Consider the following 11,035-nt stretch of genomic DNA (forward strand, 5'->3'; position numbering starts at 1 on the left):
TCCGACAGGTCTGTCCACAGATGTTGCACGTGTGGAGGGTTACATCTAGTGTGGGAGGGGTGGCGGCAGTGTCTTACAGCGCTGGCGCTTGTCTGCCTCGGTATGCAGTTGGTCAAACTCTAAAGTATTAACACCCTCTCATGTGGTGCTTCCCTAAGCCCCAAGCATTATGGTGTGGAGTAATCATCTCCCAGGTGAGGGGGTTGATTTGGCACTTTTTCAGGTTTGTCTTAAGACTATCCTTATATCTTTTCCGTTGTCCGTCAGCATTACGTTTACTATTCGTTAGGTGACTGTAAAGTAGCTGCTTTGGCAGTCTACTGTCGTCCATGAGGGTAACATGAGCAGTTCAACGTAGTTGTTCATGGATAATGGTAGCCTCGATGCTCCTACAGTTGGTGTCAACAAGAATACTGGCATTTGATCTCTTGTGTTCCCAGCCAACTCGGATGATGGAACGTAGACTACATTGGTGAAAGTTTTCAAGTGCTATGAGGTGCCTCCTGTATGTGAGCCATGTCTCGCTGCCATACAGCAGGGTGTGGAGGATCACTGCTCGATACACGTGCAGCTTTACAGATAATTTCAGCTCCCTACAGCTGAAGACACGGGTACGAAATATGTTAAAGGCTTGAGATGCAAATCTGATCCGATGTTGAATCTCTTCATCAATGTCCACAGTGGTGGACAGGTGGGAGCCAAGGTACTGTAACTGGGTAACATTAGAGAGGATAGTACCGTTAAGCTGGATGGATGGTGGAGGTGTGGTTGAACCAGGGGCAGGCTGAAAGAGAATCTCAGTCTTACGTGCATTCACCTCAACGCCGAAGTGTGCATACGCATTTGCATAAGGGTTCAGGATCTCTTGTAGGTCGCGTTCAGTGTGAGTGACGAGTGTGAGGTCGTTTGCATACTAAAGTTCAGTGATGGAAGTCGTTTTATGTTGAAAAGTCCCTTCATCCAATACTGAATGTCCACCCCGCCAGTTAAATTGGCACTGGCACAAGTAAGGAAGGCAGCCTAGAAAATGGAAACGAGAGTTGGTGCCAGTACACATCCTTGATTTACTCCCGTTTGCATGGGGAAGAACTCAAACTGGGTGCCATTGTGTAGGATACTGCCATTCATGCCCTCATAGAGTTGCCTCACATTGGCAATGAATTTTGGTCGGCAGCCAAAACGACTGAGGGTCCGCCCGAGGGCTTCCCTGTTGACTGAGTTGAAACCAGTAGTTAGGTCAATGAAGGCCATGTACAAGTCACAGCACTGTTCTCTGCACTTTTTCTGTATCTGGTGGGAAGCAAAGATCATGTATTAGCCCCTGTCTCATAGACAGTAGTACTTATATAAATATGGGTTCATACATTTGTTTTGTATAATAATATCATTCTTTGTAATATTCCATGAGCTGTGAGATATCATGAAGTGATGATGTGATCACCAGTTTCCACTGGCAGCCGCCCTGTAAAGAAACTGGCCAAACTTTCTTCAGAGCTGCTCTTCCCTCAGTAGTTATTTAACTCTCACGAGAGAAAGACATCGAATTAAGCTTATCCAAGATAAGCTCCGTCCTTCCTCTCGGCAGTTCATACTCAACTTTCGCTAGGTAAGGACGTCTGATATAAAAGCTTATCTTAAGTTAAGCTCTGTTCTTAACCTACACTCACAGTTCACAGTGTAATTACGGTGATCCTTATTGACTGTACATAATATATATTTTTATAAATAAATGGAGAAAAGACCATTTGAGGTTTGACAAACTTAACCCATAAACATTTATTTATATAACTGATCAGTTACCTTATTTTAGTGATTCTACAGAAGTCTACAGGTAACTGACCTTATAGTTATAATCATGTCAGTGGTGCCACGTAATGGTCTAAAGCCACAATGAGATTTTGGGAGGAAGTTTCCCACCTTAGGAAGAAATATGTTTAGGACTCGGGCGATAATCTTGCCAGCTACCGACAGCAGTGAGAACTCACAGTAGTTGCCACAGTCTCACCGGCCTCCCTTATTCTTATAAATGTTGACGATCTAGGCGTCTTTAAGATCTTGGGGGAATTCCTCCTTCTCCCATATATTCTCCAGGAGTGAGTGGAGATGGCTAGTAAGCAGAGGTCCTCTTGCTTTATACACCTCGGCTGGGATTCCATCAGGCCCTGTGACTTTATTTTTCATCTGTTTGATGGCAGTAACTACCTCATCCAGAGATACAGGATAGCTGAGGTGGGTCAGCTCTGGGTGCTGAGGAACCTGCTGGGTGATCAGGACATCCACATCTGTGTTTCAGTTGGGAAGCGAATGGTAGTGCTCTTTCCAGTGCTGACGGATGCCTTCTTCGTTTTTAATTAGGGAATTACTGTCGGATGAGTGGAGGGAGGCCACGCCATGAGTAGTTGGGCCATATATAATTTTCGCGGAATTGAAAAATTCACGGACATTGTGGTGATCAGCATTTTTTTTTTTGCACTTTTTTTTTCACCATTTATTCAGTAGTTTGAGAAGTTCATGCTGGACCACCGCTTTCTTCGTGTGGAAGGTATCAGCTTTGGTCCAAAACTGAGGGCTGTTCTGCCAGTCAGTGAGAGTAGCAAGTTAACTCTTGACGAGTTCTTCAATATCCGGGTTGTTTTCACCAAACCAATCCTGGTGTTTTCTTTTGGTCAGGCCGAGTGTCTCATTGCAGGTTTTTGTGATGATAGCTTCGATGGGACCCCATTCGGTACTGGGATTTAGGTTGATTATTTTTGGGCTGTTTACCAGCCCCTCTTTGAGTTTCTCTTTGAAAGCATGTGCTACCACTGGATCCTCCAGTCGCTTGGTCTTAATACCTCTTCTGGAGGCTTGTTGCCTCCATGGGGCAACATGAAGGGAGAGTTGGGCTCTGACAAACAGACGATCTGAGTCACAGTCGTCTGGGCCGCGCATGGCTCAGGTGATGAGGACATCTCGGCGATCTCTTTCTCTGACAGTGATGTAGTCAATGAGATGCCAATGTTTGGATTGTGGGTGTTGCCACAAACCCTTGAACTTGTCCGCCTGCCTAAACAAGGTATTGGTGATAGTGAGGTTGTGTTCAGCACACTTGGTGAGGAGAAGGCGGTTAGATTACACTTGACCACTCCGTTTCTCCCTATTGTTCCTTGCCATAATTGAGCATCTCTGCCAGCTCTGGCATTGAAGTTACCTAGGAGCACAACCTTATCTTCTGAGGATAGAGGTTAGCACTCTGTCAAGGTCGGTATATAAGGCCTCCTTGATGTCATCCTCTGCATCCAGTGTTGGGGCGTATGCACTGATGGAGGGAGCATGACGTGAGTGATTCAGTGGGACTCGGAGCGTCATGAGGCGCTCGTTGACCCCAACAGGCATTTCAGTTAACCAATGTAGGATGAATTGGCGAATGGCAAAGCTAACTCCATAAATGTGGGTCCTCTCATCAGCAGGCTTACCCTTCCAGAAGAAGGTATAGCCGGACTCCTGTTCTGTGAGTCAACCCTCGTCTGGGAGCTGAGACTCACTAATGGCTGCTTTGTCGATGTTATACCTAGTCAGCTCTTTTGTCACAAGAGCGGTTCTTTCAGGCCGCTCATTTATTGCTGTATCCAGAAGGATCCTGACTGCATTAGTATGACCTTACTGAGTGCGGTTACCCAGCCAGGTTGATTTTTTAGGCAGGCTGTGTTTAGGCCACCTTCTCTAACCCCTTTCGCATGTGGGGTGAACAGAGTGGCTCCTCGAAAGGGTTGCTCAGTCGCACGGACAGGACTGGATTGCACTGCTGCCGATATCCCAGTGCAAAAACGACCATCATATCAATGATGCCCATGTGTAGAGTCGTGACTAGAGACTCCAAGCAGTCATCTCTGCCTGTTCCTGTCGCCATAGGACTTTTGAACTTTTGGGGGTTTAGGGATTCTGATGAGACGTATGACGAGCTGGATGATGGCTGCGCGTGAGTTAATTTACGTGGTGAGGCAGGAGCGCAGGCTGGAACCCCACATCTTGGCTCTCCCTTTTCCTGGTCCAGTGGTGCAGGTAGTTGTAACGACTGGGGAGAAGGTGAGTTGCAATGGACTGCCGATGGCCCAGTTTGTAAGGTTTTGCCTTAGTAGCCTGTCCATCTTACATTTCCTTCATCTACCGGTATAGTCGTTGGTTTCCCGTGTTGGTCACTTCTTCCGCCTATACTGCCATTGGGGTCTTTACTGGAGCTCTGTAAGCATGTCTGCCTGATGCGGGGCTCCACCACATATATTTCGTTCGGGGTTTTCTCCCATAACCTTATAACTACCAAGGTTAATCCGCAAGGCAGCGGGGCAGTGGTTGGTAGGTGCCAGGGAGTGTGCACATGCCGGTCGGCCTATGAGCCGCCTCACTGCATGGGGGTCATTGCTGCTCCGAGATCCCCAGTTACCCCGGGTTGACGCAAGAAGGCACAGCAGGAGTGTTGATGGTGAAGCGTGTACTGGCAAAGGAAGACTTACGCAATGCTGTTTTCGCGTTAACCAAAGGGTTAGCCAGTGGCGGTAGCTCAAAGCAAGAGAAGCAAGCAGTGCTTGCATCTTAACACTAGCATAGTGCTGTCACACACACACACACACACACACAGGGAGATGAAGAAATATACTACATACAACAAAGCACCACATCAAAAAGACCGCCCAAATGGTTCATATCCACTGAGCTTCGATACAAAATAGTAGCGTCATTGTGTTGAAGAATATATCTATTAATCTCAACCTATTCTGGTACTAGTATAGTCTTGTGCAGTCATCCACAAACGTCTTGTCGCCTCTCCTCCTGAACCACGAAACTCATACTTGTGAATCCAGAGAATTTATGGACAGAATAATGTATCAGTATTTGCTTGAGGATAATAATGATGCCCAGTTGTGGCGTGCGATTAACTGGCATAGATAATTGAACAACGCCCCCACCCAGGCACGAACTACCACACAACCCACTGATCACCATTTTAAAGAACATTTTGAGCAGATTTTTAACCCTCCTGATATTATAGAACATGACCTTGATGAACTACACAGCAATGTTTATATTCCGTTGTTTGATGACCCAATATCTCCCCGTGAGATGTTTGATCACCATCATCATCATCACTACCACCATCTTCAACAACATCCTCATCATCATCACTACCACCATCTTCTACATCATCATCATCATCATCATCACTATCACCATCTTCAACAACATCCTCATCATCATCACTATCACCATCTTCAACATCATCATCATCCTCATCATCATCACTACCACCATCTTCAACAACATCCTCATCATCATCACTATCACCATCTTCAACAACATCCTCATCATCATCACTATCACCATCTTCAACATCATCATCATCATCACTAACACCATTCTTCAACAACAACATCCTCATCATCATCACTACCACCATCTTCAACAACATCCTCATCATCATCACTAACACCATTTTCAACAACAACATCCTCATCATCATCACTACCACCATCTTCTACATCATCATCATCATCACTACCACCATCTTCAACAACATCCTCATCATCATCACTACCACCATCTTCAACAACATCCTCATCATCATCACTACCACCATCTTCTACATCATCATCATCATCACTACCACCATCTTCAACAACATCCTCATCGTCATCACTACCACCATCTTCTACATCATCATCATCATCATCATCACTATCACCATCATCATCATCATCATCATCATCATCACTACCACCATCTTCAACAACATCCTCATCATCATCATCACTATCACCATCATCATCATCATCATCATCATCACGACCACCATCTTCAACATCATCCTCATCATCATCACTACCACCATTATCATCATCATCATCATACTACCACACATCTTCAACAACATCCTCATCATCATCACTATCATCTTCAACATCATCATCATCATCATCATCATTATCACTACCACCATCTTCAACAACATCCTCATCATCATCACTACCACCATCTTCAACAACATCCTCATCATCACTACCACCATCTTCAACAACATCATCATCATCATCACTACCACCATCTTCAACAACATCCTCATCATCATTCACTATACCATCTTCAACATCATCCTCATCATCATCACTACCACCATCTTCAACAACATCATCATCATCATTACTACCACCATCTTCAACAACATCCCATCATCACTACCACCATCTTCAAATTCATCATCATCATCATCATCACCATCTTCAACATCATCATCATCATCATCACTACCACCATCTTCAACAACATCATCATCATCATCACTACCACCATCTTCAACAACATCCTCATCATCATCATCACTACCACCATCTTCAACAACATCCTCATCATCATCACTACCACCATCTTCAACAACATCATCATCATCATCACTACCACCATCTTCAACAACATCATCATCATCATCACTACCACCATCTTCAACAACATCCTCATCATCATCACTACCACCATCTTCAACATCATCATCATCATCATCATCACTACCACCATCTTCAACAACATCCTCATCATCATCACTACCACCATCTCAACATCATCATCATCATCATCATCACTACCACCATCTTCAACAACATCCTCATCATCATCATCACTACCACCATCTTCAACATCATCACTACCACCATCATCATCATCATCACTACCACCATCTTCGACAACATCCTCATCATCATCACTACCACCATCTTCAACAACATCATCATCATCATCACACTACCACCATCTTCAACAACATCATCATCATCATCATCATCATCACTACCACCATCTTCAACAACATCCTCATCATCATCACTACCACCATCTTCAACATCATCATCATCATCATCACTACCACCATCTTCAACATCATCATCATCATCATCACTACCACCATCTTCAACAACATCCTCATCATCATCACTACCACCATCTTCAACATCATCATCATCATCATCACTACCACCATCTTCAATAACATCCTCATCATCATCACTACCACCATCTTCAACATCATCACTACCACCATCATCATCATCATCACTACCAACATCTTCAACAACATCCTCATCATCATCACTACCACCATCTTCAACATCATCATACCACCATCATTATCATCATCACTACCAACATCTTCGACAACATCCTCATCATCATCACTACCACCATCTTCAACACATCATCATCACAGCCACCATCTTCAACAACATCCTCATCATCATCACTATCACCATCTTCAACAACATCCTCATCATCACTACCACCATCTTCAACATCATCATCATCATCACTACCACCATCTTCAACATCATCATCATCATCATCATCAAATATAAAATGAAAACAAAAATTAAAATAGAGCCATAATTACTGTACCGAAGATAACGTGTTTACAGGCACCATCACCACAGCACCAACACCTCCAGAATCTGGGTGTTACTGATGGACGGAGTCTTCACCTACCGGCTACAACTTAAACCACTGGTGAGGCCATTACGTCTTCCTACTCCACCAAGTTGGCCATAATAAATCACAGCTGGCCATAGTAGATCACAGCTGGCCATAGTAGATCACAGCTAGCCATAGTAGACCACAACTAGCCAAAGTAGACCACAACTAGCCATAGTAGACCACAACTAGCCACAGTAGACCACAACTAGCCATAGTAGACCACAACTAGCCATAGTAAACAACAGCTAGCCATAGTAGACCACAACTAGCCATAGTAGACCACAACTAGCCATAGTAGACCACAACTAGCCATAGTAGACCACAACTAGCCATAGTAAACAACAGCTAGCCATAGTGGACCACAACTAGCCATAGTAGACTACAACTAGCCATAGTAGACCACAACTAGCCATAGCAAACAACAGCTAGCCATAGTGGACCACAACTAGCCATAGTAGACCACAGCTGACCATAGTAGACCACAACTAGCCACAGTAGACCACATCTAGCCATAGTAAACAACAGCGACCATAGCAGACCACAACTAGCCATAGTAGACCACAACTAGCCATAATAGACCACATCTGGCCATAGTAGACCACAACTAGCCATAGTAGACCACAACTAGCCATAGTAGACCACATCTGGCCATAGTAGACCACAACTAGCCATAGTAGACCACAACTAGCCATAGTAGACCACATCTGGCCATAGTAGACCACATCTGGCCATAGTAGACCACAACTAGCCATAGTAGACCACATCTGGCCATAGTAGACCACAACTAGCCATAGTAGACCACAACTAGCCATAGTAGACCACAACTAGCCATAGTAGACCACATCTGGCCATAGTAGACCACAACTAATATAGTAGACCACATCTAGCCATAGTAGACCACAACTAGCCGAATGGACCACAACTAGCCATAGTAGACCACACTCAGCCATAGTAGACCACATCTAGATAGTAGACCACAACTAGCATAGTGAACACATCTAGCCAATGAACACAACAGCCATAGTAGACCACATCTAGCCATAGTAGACCACAACTAGCCATAGTAGACCACAACTAGCCATAGTAGACCACAACTAGCCATAGTAGACCTCAACCGCAATGGAGCATCTAGCCATAGTAGACCACAACTAGCCATAGTAGACCACATCACAATGCATAGTAGACCACATCTGGCCATAGTAACTACAACTAGCCATAGTAGTACATCTGTGCATAGTGAATACACATACATAGTAGACCACAACTAGCCATAGTAGACCACATCTGGCCATAGTAGACCACACATCTGTGCATAGAACCACAACTGGCCATAGTGGACCACATCTAGCCATAGTAGACCACAACTAGCCATAGTAGACCACAACCACAATGGAGCCACAACTAGCCATAGTGAATACAACTAGCCATAGTAGACCACAACTAGCATAGTAGACCACAACTAGCCATAGTAGACCACAACTAGCCATAGTGACCCATCTAGCCATAGTAGACCACAACTAGCATAGGTGAGCCACAACTAGCCAGTAGACCACAACTAGCCATAGTAGACCACAACTTGCCATAGTAGACACAACTAATATAGTAGACCACAACTAGCCATGACCACATCTGGCCATAGTAGACCACATCTAGCCATAGTAGACCACAACTAGCATAGTAGCCACATCGGCCTAGTGAATACAATTAGCCATAGTGGACCACAACTAGCATAGTAGACCACAACTAGCCATAGTGACCACATCTGCATAGTGAATACAGCTGACCATAGTGAACACAGCCAGCCATGAGACCACACCTAGCCATAGTAGACCACATCTGGCCATAGTGACCACATCTGGCCATAGTAGACAACTAGCATAGTAGCCACATCTGGCCATAGTAGCCACAACTAGCCATAGTGACCACAACTAGCCATAGTAGACCACAACTAGCCATAGTAGACCACATCTGGCCAATGAGCCACATCGCCATAGTGGACCCTACTGGCATAGTGGACCACATCTAGCCAGTAGACCACAACTAGCCATAGTAGACCACAACTAGCCATAGTAGACCACAACTAGCCATAGTAGACCACAACTACATAGTAGCCACAACTAGCCATAGTGACCCATCTGGCCATAGTGAGCCACATCTGGCCTAGTAGACCAAACTAGCCATAGTGGACCACATCTGGCCATAGTAGAACAACTAGCCATAGTAGACCACAACTAGCCATAGTGAGCCACAACCAGCCATAGTGACCACATCTGGCCATATGAACCACAACTAACCATAGTAGACCACAGCTAGCCATAGTAGACCACATGCATAGTAGACACATCTGGCCATAGTAGACCACAACTATGCAATAGACCACATCTGTAGTAGACCACAACTAGCCATAGTAGACCACAACTAGCCATAGTGACCACAACTATATAGTAGACCACATCTGGCCATAGTAGACCACATCGTACATAGTAGACCACAACTAGCCATAGTAGACCACATCTGGCATAGTAGACCACATCTGGCCATAGTAGACCACAACTAGCAGTAGCCACAACTAGCCATAGTAGACCACATCTGGCCATAGTAGCCACATCTGGCCATAGTGACCACATCTGGCATAGTGACCCAACTAGCCAGTAGACCACATCTGGCCATAGTGGACCACAACTAGCCATAGTAGACCACACTGGCATAGTAGACCACATCTAGCCATAATAGACCACATCTGGCCATAGTAGACCACATCTGGGCATAGTGGACCACATCTGGCCATAGTAGACACATCTGGCATAGACAATGACCATAGTAGACCACAACTAGCCATAGTAGACCCATCTGGCCTGTAGCCACATCTGCATAGTAGACACAACTAGCAGTAGACACATCTGGCCATAGTAGACCACATCGGCTAGTAACACAACTAGCCATAGTAGACCACAACTAGCCATAGTGAACACAACTAGCCATAGTGACCACATCTGGCCATAGTAGACCACATCTGGCCTAGTAGACCTAACTAGCCATAGTGACCACATCTGGCCATAGTAGACCACATCTGGCCATAGACACAGCACATAGTAGACCACATCTGGCCATAGTAGACCACATCTAGCCATAGTAGCCACAACTAGCCATAGTAGCCACATCTGGCCATAGTAGACCAACTAGCCATAGTAGACACATCTGGCATGTAGACCACAACTAGCCATAGTAGACCACATCTGGCCATAGTAGACCACATCTAGCCATAGTAGACCACATCTAGCCATAGTGGAGCCACATCTCGGCCATAGTAGACCACATCTGGCCATAGTAGACCCATCTGGCCATAGTAGCCACAACTAGCCATATGACCATCTGGCCATAGTGAGCCACATCTGCCAGTAGACACATCTGGCCATAGTAGACCACATACAGCCATAGTAGACCACATCTGGCCATAGTAGACCACATCTTGGCCATTGGGCCACAACTAGCAGTAGTAGACACATCTGGCCATAGTAGATGGCCATATGACACATTTGGCCATAGT

At 45.1% G+C, this 11,035-nt stretch overlaps 1 protein-coding gene across 1 annotated transcript in view; it reads left to right on the forward strand.

Annotated features, from left to right (window-relative positions):
* LOC121856887 overlaps nt 1–7,578 on the forward strand; it is a 40,594-nt gene extending 33,016 nt beyond the window's left edge. Inside the window, exon 6 of the mRNA XM_042352655.1 lies at nt 7,434–7,578. Coding sequence (XP_042208589.1) covers nt 7,434–7,563 — 130 coding nt within the window. The 3' untranslated portion in view covers nt 7,564–7,578. The remainder of the gene's footprint in view (nt 1–7,433) is intronic.
* The last annotated feature ends 3,457 nt before the right edge of the window (nt 7,579–11,035 follow it).

This window comes from Homarus americanus, unplaced genomic scaffold (assembly GCF_018991925.1).
Source record: "Homarus americanus isolate GMGI-L3 unplaced genomic scaffold, GMGI_Hamer_2.0 scaffold6320, whole genome shotgun sequence".
In the NCBI taxonomy this organism is placed as follows: Eukaryota; Metazoa; Arthropoda; class Malacostraca; order Decapoda; family Nephropidae; genus Homarus; species Homarus americanus.